General features: G+C 47.2%; 1 protein-coding gene across 2 annotated transcripts in view; it reads left to right on the top strand.

The window, feature by feature from the left end:
• Positions 1 to 19,285, top strand: part of RNF213 (ring finger protein 213) — a 2,329,248-nt gene that overhangs the window by 2,134,847 nt on the left and 175,116 nt on the right. For both annotated transcript variants that reach the window (XM_085617427.1, XM_085617426.1), the window contains exon 59: positions 12,675 to 12,758. In XM_085617427.1, the coding sequence (XP_085473553.1) occupies positions 12,675 to 12,758 (84 nt within the window). The remainder of the gene's footprint in view (positions 1 to 12,674; positions 12,759 to 19,285) is intronic.

Below are 19,285 nucleotides of genomic sequence, written 5' to 3'. Positions count from 1 at the left end.
TATTGAACTGCCCGTTTTCTTCCAAAACCCACAAACTGTTGCAGAAAGGGCACTACATACACTAGATGTACGGAGGGCCCTCATGTACTACATCGACAGGACTAAACCCTTCAGGAAGACAAAACAACTGTTCGTTGCCTTTGCCCCACACCACAAAGGTAACGCCATCTCCAAAGCAGGGATAGCCAGATGGATAGTTAAGTGTATTCAAATCTGTTATCAAAAGGCAAAACGCACATTAACTATTCCACCACGAGCCCACTCAACACGTAAGTTGGGGGCTTCCATGGCCTTCCTAGGAAATATTCCCCTGCATGATATATGCAGAGCAGCCACATGGTCCACTACACACACATTTACAAAACACTATTGTGTAGATGTGCAGTCAAAACAGCAGGCAGCTGTAGGACAGGCTGTTCTCAAGACACTTTTTCAGACCGCTGCAGCTGGCACGGGTAGCCGCCGCTAATAGAGGGCACTGCTATGTATTCTATGCACAGATATGAATTCAGCAGCCCACATGCCTCGAACTGAATATGCTACTTACCAGTATGCATCTGTTCTTGGCATGTAGGGCTGCTGACATTCATATCGCCCTCCCTCCTCCCCGGCGCCTGTCGCAGCTGCAGCTCTCAGAATTACTGCAAGCATGGTCATCACTTTCTGTATCTACTCCATTACTGCCACAATGGCGAAAAACAATCTGAGGATGGAGAGGATGCCCATGCGCACTGTAGTCCAGGGGAGGAGTCACCTATCCAAGGATACTTCGAAGACTCTTCCAGGACAACAACGTGCAAACATCCGGACCCAACACTAGGCGGCGATTTATGCACAGATATGAATGTCAGCAGCCCTACATGCCAAGAACAGATGCATACTGGTAAGTAGCATATTCATTATCCAACATGGCTATTGTCTGGTGCTATTTACCATGACACACAGCATCCCACCTCGCGCTCACAGGTTATCACAAGCAAGAAGTCAAAGCCGTCCTTCTCAAAGGGACTACAGAACCTGTCCCGCTTCAACAGCAGGGAACAGGGTTTTATTCCCTATAGTTTCTCATTCCCACAAAAGACAGGTCACCAAGACCAATCATAGATCTCCGACCCCTCAACCAATTCATCCTATCAGAACATTTCTTTATGGTTACTCTACAGGATGTTATTCCACTACTTTAACAGGGCAACATTATGACAACACTGGACCTAAAAGACACCTATTAATACCAATACACCCTGCACACCGCAAATACCTCCAACTTGTCATAGCAGGCAAACATTACCAATTCAAAGTTCTACTAATCGGGGTGACCACAGCACCTCAAGTTTTTACAAAATGTTTGGCAGTAGTTGCAGCACATCTGCGCAGACAAAACTTTCACGTATTACTTATGATAGGGAAGTCTAGCCCGAGATTCCTTACCTTAGAACATCCCAGACTCCAGCCTCGATCCTGGAAATGTTTTCATGAGTAACCCTCCGCGTTTGTAGAGGGTGTCTTGTGACTCCGCGCCAATGTTATCCACTTATGCAACGTCACAGGAGTCCATATAAGCCCCTCTGCGACGAGCTGACGTCGGTTTCTTCTTTTCTGTGCTTACAGCGCTTACCCGGAGAAGATATTACCTCAGGCTGTTTTATGGCCTACTTCGATGTTTTAATTGCTGAAACTGTGTACTTTTTCTATGCCTTCAGGGTTCTAACATTTTGGGTCTTGTGGACAGCAAATGTCGTTCATGGACCCTCACTCCATTTGTATGTGGTGCTTGGGAGAGCGTAATGACTCCAAGAAGTGCGACTCCTGTCATCTACTTCTACTGTAGGCACTGTGGGAACGTCGAATGAAGCTCCCGTCGGCGTAGCTCTCAACCTCACTGCGCGGTCCATTTGCGGGCCCGGTCCCGGAGCTATTCCTTTGGACGTCACTCTCCATCATCGTCCCACCGTAATTCTCAACACAGGCGGTCATAGTTGCGGCGTCCCCCAACTTCACCATGCAGAGATTTCTAACTTTCACGCCTCCTCCCATTTGCCGGTTGAGGACTCCCTGCACATGTTCACCCCACACCTGCTTGTCTACCCTGGAGCCGGGTGACTGACCAGATGCAAGCATAATATTGCTCTCTGCATGCCATCTCTCTTCACCTTCCCCTAGACTGCCTTCAGACACCAAGGAGGTGAAAAGTGCCTTGACTGTGTCCATGCTGGCAGGTTCAGCCCTGGCTTCAGTTAGGTTCGATGGGCGACTCCGTCCCTGCGCTGGTGCAGCTGTTCGAAGTTCCCTCCTTCGGCACTTGTATCCGATCAGCCAACGACGATATTGGCAGTGGCAATCAACAGCGTGCCAATGCCCCTTTCTGACGTTGAGGCGTCGCTAACTGCACCAGTCGAGTGCAAAGCAAATGGTGCCGCCTTTCTTCTTCCACTTTATGTGGAGCCCTCCAGTGTTTTTCCTTCTGAGGAACACTGTTTAGGAGGTGATTGGGATTAGTCTGAGTTTTTACACCCCATATCTGATGCTGCTCAGCCTCCTGTGGAGGATAGCTGGTTAACTGAACTGGTTGAAGCTAGTGGATGAGAGTCCCCCCGTCCTCCCCCACCCACCCCCTCACCCCCCAGCCTCAGACCATCTTTCCCCTCCGGGTCTTGCTAAAGAGACTGATATGTTACGGCAAGTTGCTCTGATTTTGGATTTAACTCTTCCATCGTAGAAAACTCTTCTGATCCCCTAATTGTCATTCTCCATCAGGGCGCAACAAGGGTGGAGCCGGTACTCACCTATAGTGACGGTCCATAGTGATCCGGCTTGTCTCCTCCGGCACCCTACTCATAGTTTGGTACTACAGGCTGCTTCGGCCTCGAATGATATCGACTCTCTTCCACATGTTCTGTCAGACAGAGATAGCAGGAGACCGGACGTTTGTGGCAGGCATATCTTCTCCTCCACAAGTTATGCTTTGTGTTCCATTAATGTATCATGCGCTCTTGGATACTTTTCCCATATATTCTGGAATTCCTTAACATGTCCGTTGCTGTTGCTTCCGGATGACACCCGGAACAAGCTTGCCCAGTTGATACAAGATGAGCAATAGGTGACTAAATTAATCATTAGATGTGGGATGGAAACCACTGATTTGGTTGGTCAAGCCATGGCTTCTTAAATGGCACTATGTTGTCCTACCTGGCTATGAACCTCTGCTTTTTTGGAGGCTATTCAAAGCACTTTGCTTGACATGCCTTTTGATGGCACCCTCCTTTTTGATGCTCATGCCGACTCTGCTTAGCAGTGTTTTTGCGACAGTCGGGGTAAAACAGAAGCTTAGCTCTGCTCTTCCTCCTGTCTGTCTCCCTGAATCCACCCATTTCAGTTTGTATGGGGGATGTTGGTCCTTGATTTCTTTCTCGATTGTGCATTCCACGGCGGTGTCCATGGCTGTCTATCCCGCATACTGATGACACCCAGTGCGGTATTCCTGCTTCCTACAGGTATTATTATTATTTTTCTTACACTGTAGGTGACAGTTTATGGTTCTGTTATGACCCTACATGGGTTTAACACCTGTTGCATAGATGTTCTGTTTCTTTGACTATTGGCTCTGTGCCGAAGAGATTGATTTTCGGTATTATTATTTTCTTGCACAAGAATAATTAGCTGTATTACCTGCTTTTTAGAGCACTTCTGTATGCTTTATGTACTTCTTATGAGAGCCACTTGTGGCCTAGAGTGTATGACCTCTGACTCGCATCCTAACTGCTGAAACGTTTTACCCCAGCACTTCACGTTGATAAATAACATTTACATAGGGACCTTTTACTCTTCTCGTTTTCAGAGTTCATGCACATGCGTGTCATCAAAACTTCTACATTTTTATCCTTTCAAAGACACTATGTGGTCACTCTTTGTGTGATAATGGCTCATCCACCTTTTGGTGGATTCCTTGTTACTTGAAACTGTTCCTAGGACATTATGGTTTCGTCCTCTTGGACTTAGTTTCCTTGTTGGATTGATTGTCCCCTTCGGTAACTCTCTCCATGGACAACCTTTTTCATTTTGTTCTGTACTGTTTCCCAATATCCTACCTTCAGGGTTAGTCATTATACCTATGCATTCTCTTGCTTTTCCCAATGTGACTTACCGTTGGATGATAAGGCTTGATACCTTTTTCTAGGCCTCCATGGGTTAGCCTCTGTCACCTTGGCCTGCTTCTGGGCCTAGTTATAGTCTTGTTTTTCTCTCATTAGGAGCTCCTAATCGGTTACCATTGTTTTCAATGTTGGTTTGCAATTTCTTTTGTTGAGTGGTTTGATCTCCCTTACTTTATCTCTCTTTCACCATTTTATGGGCAGTGCGATGTTGCTGATTACTCAGCTCATACTACTTCTGTTTCTCAGTTTCAGCGAGGTGATAGCTTTTTCTATCATCAATAAATTTATATGCCTGGAGGTTATTGTCTGTTTATGTGTGTGTGTGTGTATATATATGTATATAGCGGTGCATATATAGTGTGTATATCTTTATTTATGTGTAATGCTACACTTCAAAAAGGGCTTGCGTATTGCTTATGTGGATGTACCCTTCATTCTTATCTTGCAGTCTCATCTTAACTTATCTGCTATGTATGCACTAGCTCTTCTTTCCATCTCTATGGGTTCTAAGCGTTGTAATGATCCCATTGGTGTCTTTTTGTCTCTGGGATGTTTGTCTTAATACAAGCAATTTTTTGGGTGGTTTCATTGAGATGTAAAAAGAGCACTTGTGTTCTGCATAGATAGAACTAACACTTTCAGGAACACAAAGCAACTCTTTGTAGCCTTTTCTCCAAATCATAAAGGTAACCTTGTATCCAAATCAGGTATAGCCAAATGGATAGTCGAATGTATTAAAACCTGCTACATTAATGCCAAAAGACCTGTACCAATTGCTTCCAGAGCACATTCCACTTGTAAAATGAGAGATACTGTGACCTTTTGATGAAATTTTCGCACAGCTGACATTTGTAAGGCAGCTACATGGTCTACCCCACACACATTTACCAAACACTATTGTGTGGATGTTTTAGCACTCCAACAAGCCTATGTAGGTCCGACAGTGCTCTATACACTTTTTCAAACTCCCACAGGCTAGGCTCCTCTTCTAAAGAGAGACGGCTTTACTGTTTATGCAGATCATGTGTATCTACATCCACAGATGCCGTCAAACGGATTATGTTACTTACCCTGTAAGCATCCGTTTGTGCCCTGTAGTGATGTAGATTCACAAGCGTCCTCCCTGGAAGCCTGTGGCTATTGTAGTTACAATACTGTAAGCGAGATGCAATGAGGACGCTACAGAAGGGGTGTAGGTAGAGGCGTTTATTAGATTGTCCCTGCGATTGCCACTGTCTCTGTACCCCGGTGAGGACTGTCCAGGCTTTTGGTACTGGGGTCTTGCTCACGTAGGGCGGAAGTCCGTCTTGCTCCCAGGCTCCTTTGCGGGCTGGCCGAGGACTCTCCGGACCGTGCCAAACAAAGAGAGAGGCTAGCGTTAGTTCAGAGGTCTTAATTCCTACTAGTTTGAGGGATGGGGAGTGAGGGATACACACTGGAGCAGAGGTGTTCTCGACGAGCAGTAGTGAGAGGAGTGAGTGAATAGGGGGGGGGATCAGCTCTATACGAGGCGGTGAACGGCGGCGTTTAGTGGCGCGCTCCCTTCTCCCGCCTCCCGACCCAACCCGCGAAACGATCCCGCACCTGGGATAGCCACGCACCTCCTCCTTGGGCGTGGCTCGGCGGAACGTGAGTCCTGAGGTCCGCTGCCTCCGACTTCCAGTCCTCTGTTCGGTCTCGGCTCTTCCTCCACTCTTCTTGTCGCTCGGTCTCGTCTTCTTCCTCCAGTTCACAGTCGTGCTCCTTCTCCGTTCTTCCTCCGGTGTCGTCACACATCCTGGTTCTCCCCTCCCAGCCTCTTATTGGCGGATGTCTGTCTACGTTGGAATAGAGGGCAGGGCTATCAGCGAAGGCTTCCCAGTTAAAGGTGCAGGGTCCCCTTTTTGCCGTCTCTGTAGATGCTGGAGTCCACGGATCATCCTGAGGGACACAAAGCATAGGACCGGTCAGGTCTTGAGGAGTCCACCAATCCCCCCCCTTCGAGGTCGTAGTCCCTGCTGTCCCCGTGACACTCCTCCACCACCGGATTCTCCCGCTCGGGGAGAGGGGATGTCCTTGAGAGATAGTCGGCGCTGCCGTTATCCGACCCTTTCCTATGTCTCAGAGAGAAGGAAAAGGGCTGGAGTGCGAGGAACCAACGGAGTACCCTGGGGTTGTTGGAGATGTTATGACTCATCCATTGAAGAGGGGCGTGGTCTGTGTATAAGGTGAAGTGCCTCCCCTCCAGTTAGTATCTAAGCTTATCCACGGCCCATCTAATAGCAAGGCATTCCCGTTCGATCGTGGGGTATCTCATCTCTCTAGGGAACAGCTTTCTACTTATGTACAACAGGGGATGCTCTATTCCGTCTTCTGCTACTTGGGACAGGACAGCACCCAGGCCGCGGTTAGATGCGTCTGTGTGTAGGATAAACGGCCTGGAAAAATCTGGGGAAGCCAACATGGGGCTGGAAGTGATTATGTCTTTTAGGGTCTGAAAGGCATGTTTCATTTCCGGAGTGGGACTCCGGAAGACGTGGGGTTTCACGTGGATCTGAAGGGTGTCAGTTAAGGGAGAAGCCTGTTCTGAAAATTTAGGGATGAATCGCCTATAGTAGCCGATCAGACCCAAGAATGCTCTCATCTCTTTTTTTGTGGACGGGAAAGGGGTGTCGACAATTGCTTTCACCTTTTCCGTCTGGGGGGCTATGAGACCATGACCCAGGACATAACCCAAGTAGTTCACTTTGTGAAAGGCTACCCTTGACTTTTTTGCATTCACGTGTAGGCCGGCTTTTTGTAGGGTCTGCAATAGAGTATGGAGATGTTGGAGGTGCGTTTTCCAGTCGGGCTAAAGACCACACTATCGTCTAGATATGCTGACGAAAAGCTCTGGTGTTCCTTCAAGACATTATTCATCAGCCGCTGAAAGGTGGTCGGTGCACCATGGAGGCCGAAGGGCAGGACCGTGAACTCAAATAGGCCGTCGGGTGTTGAAAAGGCGGTCTTCTTGCGGTCTTCTTCCCGTAAGGGTACCTGCCAGTAACCCTTGGTTAAATCTAGTGTGGTGATATACTTGGCTTCTCCCAGCTTCTCGATTAACTCGTCGATACGCGGCATGGGATAGGCGTCGAAGGAGGAGATGTTATTGAGAGCACGAAAGTCCATACAGAAGCGTACACTTCCGTCCGGCTTTGGCACCATTACTATAGGCGAAGACCAGTCGCTTCGTGACGGGCGTATGACACCCAGTTGTAACATGTCCCGGACCTCTTGCTGTATGGCTTCTCTTCGGGCTGCCGGGACCCGATACGGCCTTTGTTTGAAGATCTTCCCTGGGACGGTTTCTATTCGATGTTCTGCAAGATGGGTCCTTCCAGGGAGGTTGGAGAAGAGCGAGGCGTGTGCCTGTAACACGTCCATCAAGTCTCCGGCTTCTTCTGTGTTTATCTCTGGGTTGATGACCAGTTGGTGTAGGGTTACCTGGTCTTTATGATGTGTGGGCAACGTGAGGCTAGTCGTCTTGGGTGGTGGCCCTATCCATTTCTTTAACATGTTGATATGGCACACTTGGGTCCGTCTTGGTGTGATCTGCAACTTGTATGTGGTCTTCCCTATGGTTTCTACCACTTTGTAAGGACCCTTCCACTCCTTTTGGAATTTCTGGGATGAGGTAGGCAACATCACTAAAGCCCAGTCGTTCACATTCAGGGTCCTCCATCTCTTCCCTCGATTATAGTGGAACGCCTGTTTTTCTTGTTGTTTCTCAAGGTGGGAGTAGGCCAAGTCACGGAGCTTCCCTAGTTTTGATTGCAGACCCTGTGTATACTCCAGCATCTCTCGGGACTCCAGACTGTCTTCTTTCTCCCAGGCCTCCTTTGTCATATCCATCAAACTTCTGGGCTGGCGTCCGTACAATAGTTCAAAGGACGAACATCCGAGGCTACTTTGAACCTGGCTCCTTATGACGTACAAGGCTAACGGTAGCAGCTGGTCCCACTCTCTTCCCTCTACGTTGAGCATCTTCTTGAGAGTGGTTTTTAGGGTACCGTTGTAACGTTCCACCAACCCGTCGGTTTGCGGGTGGTACACTGATGTTTTGATCTGTCGTACGTCGAGCAGCCGGCATACTTCCTTCATCAGGCGAGATACAAACGGGGTGCCCTGGTCCGTCAGTATTTCTTTAGGGAAACCCACTCTTGAAAACAGCTCGAGGAATCGGTCTGCTATATTGCGAGTTGTGGGGGCTCCTAAGGGAAAAGCCTCAGGGAACCTAGTGGCGTACTCCACCACCACTAGGACATACATATGACCTTTTCTGGTACGGGGCAGGGGTCCTATAAGGTCCATCCCTACTCTTTCGTACGGTGTTCCAATCACTGGGAGAGGCTGTAGGGGGGACTGCCGGTGGTCTATGGGTATTTCTTCTCTGGCAGACCGTACAGGTCTGACAGTGAGCTTTGGTGTCCTTGTAAATGCCTGGCCAGTAAAAGTGTCTGAGTATGTTTTGTGTAGTTTTCTCTGAGCCTGAATGACCAGCCGTGAGGTGGGTGTGTGCAAAGAATAGGATTTGCTCTCTAAAGGAAAGGGGAACCAAGAGCTGGTGGGGATCGGAGGGGCCTCCCTGGCGATATAGCAGCTCGTTTTTAATGAGAAAGCGGGGATAGAGGCATGGGTCTTTTTCCACAGAACTATGGGCTTGTTCCCACGCATTAAAGAGAGTGGCATCGTTGGCCTGTGCGAACTTAAAACTGCGGTCCAATAGCCAGGGTTCTGGGGTCATCAGGGCGCTCGCCGAGGGGTCCTCTCTACTACCCGGGGACTTATTCCCTCCCTTTGGTGTACTCAGTATCTTGCGGAACATGTCCTGGAACGCAGGATTATCGGTCCTGATGATGTCGTCTTCGGGGAGGTTGTCTAGGACCCCTACTCTTACCTGGCCGTGAGCCCCGGAGGGGTTAATAACAGGGATGTTGGCTACAGGGTAAGGCTTTACATCCCCGTGGACACACCGAATGTGTACCCAGGAGTCCGGTACCAACTGTTCCGGCGATACCCACATGCCTTGAATGACGGATTGTCTGCATCCTGAATCTAACAGTGCCTGGAGGGATGTACCGTTCGATTTGGGAAAAAGGGGGTGGTGATGGACAGAGTTTCTGAATGATGCAGAATACTCTTACCAAGTCAAGAGATCATGGTTTTAATCCATCACCGTTTTTTAGCTCACTGCACCATCCCAGCTCAGAACCTGGCTACATGCAAATTAGTCTGTACCTGTCCCAGTGCATGATGGGAACAGGACAAACCAAACTACCAAGCCAATTCTTATACTGGGAAGGAAACAAGCTTCCGGGGACCGGTTTCCGGCATCACAGCCTTCGTCGGCCCGGCTTGCCTGAATCCTGATGGTGCAATGAGCAAGGGACTCACGTCTGAGCATACCCTCCCACACTGAGTGTGGATAAATTCGATTTGGGAAAAAGGGGGTGGTGATGGACAGAGTTTCTGAATGATGCAGAATACTCTTACCAAGTCAAGAGATCATGGTTTTAATCCATCACCGTTTTTTAGCTCACTGCACCATCCCAGCTCAGAACCTGGCTACATGCAAATTAGTCTGTACCTGTCCCAGTGCATGATGGGAACAGGACAAACCAAACTACCAAGCCAATTCTTATACTGGGAAGGAAACAAGCTTCCGGGGACCGGTTTCTGGCATCACAGCCTTCGTCGGCCCGGCTTGCCTGAATCCTGATGGTGCAATGAGCAAGGGACTCACGTCTGAGCATACCCTCCCACACTGAGTGTGGATAAATTCGATTTGGGAAAAAGGGGGTGGTGATGGACAGAGTTTCTGAATGATGCAGAATACTCTTACCAAGTCAAGAGATCATGGTTTTAATCCATCACCGATGTACCGTTCACCCATACCTGTACATGATATGCAGATCCCATCTCTGCTGTGTAGAGAATCGATTTGGGTACATATCCAACTTCCATTGGTTCCTCCATAGGTCGTTTCTTGGGGCAGGCTCGGGCGATATGGCCCCACTCCCCACAGTCGAAACATTGTGGGCCCTTCATGAGGGGTACTTCATATCTCGGTGAATGGACTTTTGGCTGTTCAGGGGCTTTAGGCTTCTTGTCCGTCCGGAAGGACGCGTTCCGCAATTTCTCTATCTCCCCTATACAGCCTTTTGGTTGAGCCCTGGAAAATGTGGTGGCCATCTCCACTGCCTGATCAGCGGTTAGGTGCGTATGTTGCCTCAACCACCTCTGTGTGTGGTAGGGTAAGGCTTCCAAGTACTGTTCCAAGTAAATCTTTTCCATTATCTCTTCCTTTGTGCTGGTACCGGGGCTCAGCCACTTGTCCGCGGCCATTTTTAGTCTGAAATACAGGGTCTTTGGGTTTTCTCCGGGCACCCCTTTCTCTCGTCTGAATTGCACCCTGTAAGCCTCTGCATCAAGACCCAGATGATCCAGGATGAGTGTCTTAGTCGCACCATACGGGGCATCTCCGGTGGCATTAGCCACCTGATAGGCAGCTTGGGCCTCTCCTGTCAGGAGAGGGGCCAGAAAGAAGGGCCACTTCTCCAGCGGCCAGCTACACGCCCTGGCGACCTGCTCGAAGTTCGTGAGGAACGCGTCCGGGTCTTCCCCCGACACATATTTATGTAACGAAACTCCGGCGGGGGTGGGGTGACTGGGGCTGCGTGTTTCGCGTCCTGGGCTGACAAGGGGGTCGGTTACCGCTTTTTGTAGTCCCTCCAGTTGTGCGGCTATCGTGTCTTTAAAGACTTCGCGGTCAGCACTGGCGGAGGCCATCTGGCGTTCGACGGCCCATTCCAGCTTCTCCTGCCCCTTAATCATGTGCTGTATTAACGCATCCATCTTCGACGTACAGATGGGGTCCTCTATGCCCGCATTCTCCACCACTGTAAGCGGGATGCAATGAGGACGCTACAGAAGGGGTGTAGGTAGAGGCGTTTATTAGATTGTCCCTGCGATTGCCACTGTCTCTGTTCCCCCGTTGAGGACTGTCCAGGCTTTTGGTACTGGGGTCTTGCTCACGTAGGGCAGAAGTCCGTCTTGCTCCCAGGCTCCTTTGCGGGCTGGCCGAGGACTCTCCGGACCGTGCCAAACAAAGAGAGAGGCTAGCGTTAGTTCAGAGGTCTTAATTCCTACTAGTTTGAGGGATGGGGAGTGAGGGATACACACTGGTGCAGAGGTGTTCTCGACGAGCGGTAGTGAGAGGAGTGAGTGAATAGGGGGGGGGGATCAGCACTATACGAGGCGGTGAGCGGCGGCGTTTAGTGGCGCGCTCCTTTCTCCCTTCTCCCGACCCAACCCGCGAAACGATCCCGTACCTGGGATAGCCACGCACCTCCTCCTTGGGCGTGGCTCGGCGGAACGTGAGTCCTGAGGTCCGCTGCCTCCGACTTCCAGTCCTCTGTTCGGTCTCGGCTCTTCCTCCACTCTTCTTGTCGCTCGGTCTCGTCTTCTTCCTCCAGTTCACCGTCGTGCTCCTTCTCCGTTCTTCCTCCGGTGTCGTCACACATCCTGGTTCTCCCCTCCCAGCCTCTTATTGGCGGATGTCTGTCTACGTTGGAATAGAGGGCGGGGCTATCAGCGAAGGCTTCCCAGTTAAAGGTGCAGGGTCCCCTTTTTGCCGTCTCTGTAGATGCTGGAGTCCACGGATCGTCCTGAGAGACACAAAGCATAGGACCGGTCAGTTCTTGAGGAGTCCACCAATCTCCCCCTTCGAGGTCGTAGTCCCTGCTGTCCCCGTGACAAATACACACCTATGGGAATCATTTAGCATTGACATCTTCTTTCTTTCACACTCTTTACATTCCTTTTTTACCCATCTGTGGAAAAGCAATCTAATAATGGCGTTGATGCCCATGCACAGTATCACTGAGCGGATGAGTCACTCGGTCTCCTGACTCGAAAATATCTTCGAAGAAAAACAACTTGCACAGCTCCGAACCCAACACTAGATGTCAGGAGTATGCAGAGCATGTGAATCAACAGCACTACATGCCACTATCAGATGCTTACACAGTAAGTAGCATTATCCTTTTGTTCCATGTGCTATGGAGTTGATGATACTGATATGAAATTATTAAGAAAGACCCACCGTTACATTCTTGATGTCTAACAAAAATTCTTAATGCAGCACATTAAGATAAGGCTGTGTAGTTGAACTCTCTGGAGAAAGGGGGAGCTATCATAGTACGTGATTCTGACGTTAATATAGCATGCTTTCACTTGTGAAAAATTCTTATGGCAAACCACTTACTAAGTCTCAGTCATAGAATGTTCTGTGCCGGAACCTGCATAAGCATGTGCAATTCTTTCCACAACAGGGTGTGGTGTAAGATGAAGTCTTTGCTGTAGATTTGAGGAGTGCATAGCTCAGTGTAGACTCTGGGCTACTGAATTAGATGAAGTGTGAGGATCGTTAACCCATAATACTCAAAAATATAACTTGTAGACAGAGATTACATTGTGCTATTCTCCAATTTTCTCCATTTGTAGATGGAATGAGAAGTGTCATCGAAGGACGGATTACAAAATTTTTAATTGCCTGGAATGAGCTCAGACCATCGCTTGAAGCAAACGGTGAGCACTGCATATTGCACTGTAATACTACTGTCACAGATGATGCAACACCACTTATCTGTTCTCGTTCCCCTTACATAAGTTAATGAATAGATGCTATTGTGACCTGTTCTGTGTCCCAGTGATTTCCCTTATGCTTTGTTTGGTTAGTAGGTGGCCTTAGGAACACAGCAACATTTGTAATACTGCAGGGTCTTGATAGTGCTTGCATAATAGCCAGGTTCCAGCACTATGCAAGGGTGTAGTTCCTCAAGTAGGTACTTAAAGGAGTCTTTCTTGGTACCAATACTATATACAATTTCTAAATGCATCACTATGGTTCTAAAGATAGTAACTTTTGGTAGTATGCCTGCTTTTAAACCTGAAGTGGACAGGTGGGTGTGCATTAGTAGAGAATTACTATTGCATAGCATGTCTGCAAAGTACGAGAGAGAATCATCAAGATCAGTATATTCATTAATTCCATTATGAATGTCCTAAGCCAGTGACCTGTTCATTATGTGTTCACTGCTGGGTGTATCTCACACTGTAGGTAGATGTAAGACTATATAAGACAGGTGCAGCCGCCCTCCTCTTCACCCCCCAACCCGTCAGTGGGCCCCCTATTCAGCCAAACGTCAGTGGATTTCTTTGAGATATGGGAGATGTGTTGGATACATGTTTCATGTGTTCCAAAACAGCTGAAAACACGATGTTGAAGTGGATGGCGTTTTGACATTTTCACCTAAGTGAAATGAGAGTATCTATATATTCCACTGATTGGCAACCTGTTCCTAGATGATGTGTTGCAAGATCACCTGTAAGAGACAATGATAATGATTGGTCTAGTTCTTTGGAAACATCCAAAAAGTGATTGAAGTGTTGTAAAACTGTGAAATACTCAGGGAAGGCTGGAATAGCCCATTCAATCTGTGCTACTCTCACTTCTCTCTCCCCCCTGACCCGTGTCCCCCACCCACTGAGGCAAAATGCCAGTACTTGTGCGAATAATGGCACTGAAAATGACAGATATGTTGAGAATCTATACTAAAAGTCTGTCACTCAGTCATAACAGTTATGCTTTGACTTGGTGATGTCAAAAGGGCAAACATTATCGTGTGTAATGCAAAAGTGGTACTAAGAGTCGGCATCTTTAACGGGTGCTAGCACAGAAGATGTATTTTCAACTAACCCCTCAGAAAATTGGCACAATGCAAAATTATTTCCAGCTTTAAGATTCTGAAAGAGCTGCAGAATACAGCTATCTGGCCTCGTTGGGTATCCAGATGGAATGGCGCAGTTTTGCATTCAAAACTGGCGTCACCAGAGGAGTTCTGAAACCCAGAAGACTTGCACTGTTATATTATTAGCAAAAAGGTTATACAAATTGCAAAAATGCACTTGATGAATCCTGAGAATGTAGCTTCTGATGGATACGTCGACCCGGCAGACTCCTCATCTTAGAATATTTCCCAGGTGCCAGACTGGATCCAATGATTTTTGTATCATTATTATTATTAGTATTATTGAGTTCTTGTATAGCACATTACTACCCATAGGGTTTCCCAGTACTGAGGACATGTTCAACAGCCTAGAAGTAAGATATAAAATAACGAGGTCTCTAGCTCCTTGCGGAAAGTAGATAAGGAAGTGCAGCTCTGAGAGACTTGGGGAGAGAATTCCACAGATTAGGCCCAAAAAAGAGAAAGAACGGCCACCCATCCAGGCGTGTCTACATCTGGGCACTGCGAAAGGTTGCTGGAATGCAGTTGCGTGGGGGATAGTAGGGCATAACTAGGTTTTTGTAGGAGCTGAGGTCCCGAGCTTGAGTTGATTTTGTGCATAAAGGAGAGGGCCTTAAGGTTAATGCGCTTGTCCACTGTGAGCCAGTGGAGGTCATGAAGGATACCAGATGCAGATGAATTTTTGGGAAGCCATATTAGAACATTAGAATGTTGAGCCCTCCATTGCAAACAATGGAGTGCTCTGGGCTTCTACTGGCTGGTAGAAGCATGCAGAACAACATTCTAATGTTTTTCATTCACAGCTGTTGCTGGGAACAAAGGCCTCTTGAAGCCTGAGGGGATGTAAATCTCCTTGGGCTTTGAGAGTCCTGTGTTTTTACCAATTAGACCATTCTGCCCTCTAGGGCGGAATGTTCTAATAGCCTCCTAGTGGGCTCTACCGGCCATTAAAGGCCCGCTCCCTTGTTAACGCTGGAGCGGGCTGTTATGTCGGGCTCTAAGGCTATATTAGGAGCCTGGTGGCAGAGTTTTGGACCACTTGAAGACGTCTGATCACAGACTTGTCAGCGCCCAGGTATAGGATATTGCCATAATCCAACCTAGATAGTATCATGGCCTTGGATAACTGTTCTCTGGCTAGAGAAGGGAAGTATCCATACGATCTTTTTAAGCCATTTTATAATAGCAAAACAGGAGCTGCAATGTTAGCTGCCTGTGGCTTCATGGACAAGGTGGAATCCAGCCAGAAGCCAAGGCTCTTCACCTTGTTGACAGGTTGGTAGGTTTGTAGTAGTGCTGCTGTGTGCTGCTAGATGGCATCGTGTGGCTCCACACTGTCTTCATAATCCTCTAGAAGTGATGAAGTGGAGCAATATATAAGTGCCACCCCCACACGCTGATGTTCGTTCCTTTCTTTTTATACCTTATGACACATCTGGAGTTTGCTCCCAATTTTGTCAGTTTGTTGATGACTCCAAAAACATTTGATAGTGTGTCCAAACTGAAAATACAAGATTCAGTCTGTGCCACAACTGCAGGAAGCATATGCTGATCACAGACCCCCACAAGGTGTGCCTTTCCTACCTGGGTTTCAGACACGAATCACAGTTGTGTGGTAAGTGCACCCTATTGCACACACATTCTGATAGAGATTTTTAACTGCAGATTTCTCAGCTTTTGAATATTCTCCAGGTGTAAGACTGAATCCGAAAACATTTTCAGTAGAAACACAGCATGTAGGTATTAAGCAGGTAGGTGTTGCAGTGTGGCTCCACACTTGTGCAATTCTGCTCTGAAAATGCCTTGCCGGGCCCATATAGGCACCACTCCTGCCTGCTGTCTGTTCCTTTCTGTCTGTGCCACCAGACCCAGATCCGGAGCTACTGCTCGTCTCTTTGGGAAAGTGTACAAGGGATTTGTCACCTCCCAAAACGGTCTGTCGGAAAACTTTCTATGATAGAGGCGAGAGCTCAAGATTTGCTGTGGTGGCTGATTGATTTGCAGCAGGCCATTTTCCCTCCACCCCTTTCAGAGCAGACAGTCGTGATGGATTCCTCACTATTGGGTTGGGTGAGGGTCACTTGGTGTAGGTGGACATTAGAGGACTTTGTTCTCCATTGGAGGTATGACACTACGTCAGCCTACTGTAGTTACGGGCTATTCTTCTGGCCTTGAACACCTTCCTGCTATCCAGCAAGGGAAGGCTAGAGCAGGTACTTATGAACAACACCAACCTCTTATGTGGTACTGCAGCAAGCAGAGCAAGGTGTTGTCGGGGTCCTGTGCCAGAAGTCTTTGCGCCTCTAGGTGTCTAGAAAGCCAGAGATTCTTTCTGGTCATCAACCACGTAACGGGGTCCCTGAATGCCAGAGCAGATTAGTAGTCATCGGCTGGCAGATCATGAGTGACATCTACATCCTGAAGCAGTGCAGAGCGTCTTAAACATGTGGAGTGAACTGACTAGGTTTTTTCACCATGCACAATGTCAACACTTATGCGTGTTGAAGTTTCTTCAAGTACGCTTGTTAGGAGACACATTCCGGTTGGAATGGGAAAAGGGACTAATATAAGCCTTGCCACCACTACCTTTCCTGCCTTGAGTTCTGAAGAACAACCAGACCTGAATCATCCTGGTGGCTCTAGATTGGACCCAGGCAGTGTGGTACACAGCACTCCTGAGCATCTGTCCTCCAATCAGGTTTCCACTTAGGGAGAAATACCTGTCTCAGCAGAAGGGCAGGGTCCTCCTCCGAACCCATGCAGCTTACTCCTTCCAGTGTGTAGATTGATCAACTGTGATTAGCGGCTTTCGATCTGCTGCCTGATGTATTAGATGTCCTTACCATCTGTCACCCTCCAAGAAATCCATTTTGACTAGGCATTGGGGCAAATTCGTACCCTGGTATGGCGCTTCGGCCACTGACTCCCTTACCTGCAAAGCTCATGTCCTTTTGTTTGTTTTGTATTTGGTCCAGAAAGGCCTTGCAGTGGGTACTGTAAAAGTTTATTTATCAGCCCTTTCGGCCTTTTTACATTTGCCAGACCAACCGTTCTTGATCAGGTCAACTCTTTTGATGAGATTTTTGAAGGTCTGGCATATGTTCCCTCCCAAATCATTTGTGATGTGACAGTGGGGCCTTGACTTGGTCTTGACATTCTTCATATGTATTCCTTTTGATCCTGTGTTTTGCTTTTCAATGTGTTACATGACCTTGAAGACTGCCTTCCTCATTGGGATTATGTATGCTCGTGGCATGAGCGCACTGCATGCACTGTCAGGGCAACCATCTTCCACCACGTTTATTCTCGACAAATGGATGCTGAGGTCTCAGACGGCCTTTTTTCCAAAATACATGACTCCAGTCCATATTGGGCAATCGTCACTCTATCACTCTTCTTTGCTCACTCCTTGAAGGACTACGGAAGGGTACTTCTAGTGGACCCCAAACAGGCTTTAAGAGTTTACATAGAGTGTACCAAGGTCTAGTGAATGGAAGATAAACTTCTTGTGTTATTCTCCAGAGCAAAGAAAAGGAAGGCTGTGCAGAAAAGGACCTTGTTGAGTGGAGAGTCCTCTGCATTAAGATCTGCTACGCACTGTCCAAGAAGTATACACAGAAGGTCTGAAGGCACTTTCTTCCAGGGTCAAGGTCACTATCACTACCTTGACAGGAGAGGTTCTTGTCCTTTATAACTCGGTTTTGCAAGATTTTTTGGTCTGAGCCCAATCAGGTTAGAAGTATCCGTCAGAAGAACAAGCTGCTTACTTTCAGTAATGCTTTTTCTAGTGGATACTCAAGTCATGTCAAAATTCTTTATTTCCAAGAAATACATTCTTACAGAAATATTGCACAGTTCCCAATTCATTAACATACTCCATCTAACTGCAAATTCATCACATCCTTCAAATCTGCTCATTGATTGTATGCTGTGTCCACTTTTTAACTTCTAAAAAGCTTGTAGGTTTTGACATGAGCACACTGTTGGCAACCGTTGTTCACAATCTGCATCTGAGGGCGCGTAAAGGGTAAAGACAAGAAACTGACATCAGTGCGCAGGGGTGGCACTTATATTCAGCCTCTCTCCACCACTCCAGGGGTGGTATGGAGTAGTGCAGAGGAGCACAATGCCACCTAGTGGCACGCAGGAGCACTCCTACAAAATTATCCAGATCCAGTCAGACGCCTAAGTGATAATCTACAGTTAGATAAAGTATCCACCAGAAAGAGAGTTACCACATTTAAGTAAATTGGTTCTCTCAAGGAAAGCCGTGCAGTTGTAGTAACTCATGTGACTGCAATATTCATATGGTAATACGATTCAATGTGCTAGGACCCCTTAAACATACAGAACAACAGTGTCCATGATTTTCTTGAGGTGAAGGATAGTCAAGTTGCTTTGGGTTGAAAGAGATAAGATACCTGGAGAAACCGTGGTTCTAAAAAGTGCCATTTGATTAAAAAGGTATGCGCATCAAAGATTAATTAGTTTCATGGAGAGCATTGATGTTAAGTGTGACTCTTACAAAATTAATTCTAAATCACTTCCCCATTTTTAAAAATTGTTCTTTGGGATCCAGTTTCCTGAAGGCATGAACAGTCTTCCATGATCAAGCTTCTCTTAAACACCATTCCATTTTCGAAATGTATTACATGGAGATACCAGGTCTGGAATAACAAATTTTACCGATTCTGTCCATCAATGGATTTTGATGGGGCCATATCCCACGAACTGTTATCATGTCAGGATAAAGGACTTTATCTATTAGGTAAACAGTCATAAAATACATTTTCAAAGTTCCTTCTTTCTGGAGTTAACATCAGAATTTATTAAGACATATCCATAATGCAGTTGTGCTGATGATATGATTTGCAAATGCAAGCCAGCGATAAACAGGAGTTGGGCGTAGCTTCAATAGAATTAGTCCTTGTTATATTTTTCTTTCGATGTTTTCAGCTATAGCTACAGTAGGCCTTGTCTGGTGTGGTGTGAACATTTTGGATGCCAATGGATGGCTTGGAGTAAAGTGTCCTATCTTACAACATAGAATTTCTAGTGCATTCCACTGAAATAACTACCTGCCTTTCTTCTCCATTGTTTTAAACCCTGCTTCTAACCGACACCAGACTCAATATAATACTTCATCTTCTTTAGCTCACAAGGTTGTCTTTACACAATTGAGGCAATGTTTGTATGTTGCCCTCTAGTTTCTGAGACTTTTTCTTTGTTGAAAAGGTGTTGTGGAATCTGACCAAGGTCAGAGCCATTCAGCAATTATGAATTTATTTTGAAAAACATTTATTG

Source organism: Triturus cristatus, chromosome 7 (assembly GCF_964204655.1).
Source record: "Triturus cristatus chromosome 7, aTriCri1.1, whole genome shotgun sequence".
NCBI lineage: Eukaryota > Metazoa > Chordata > Amphibia > Caudata > Salamandridae > Triturus > Triturus cristatus.
This window is presented reverse-complemented; position numbering and strand designations above follow the sequence as displayed.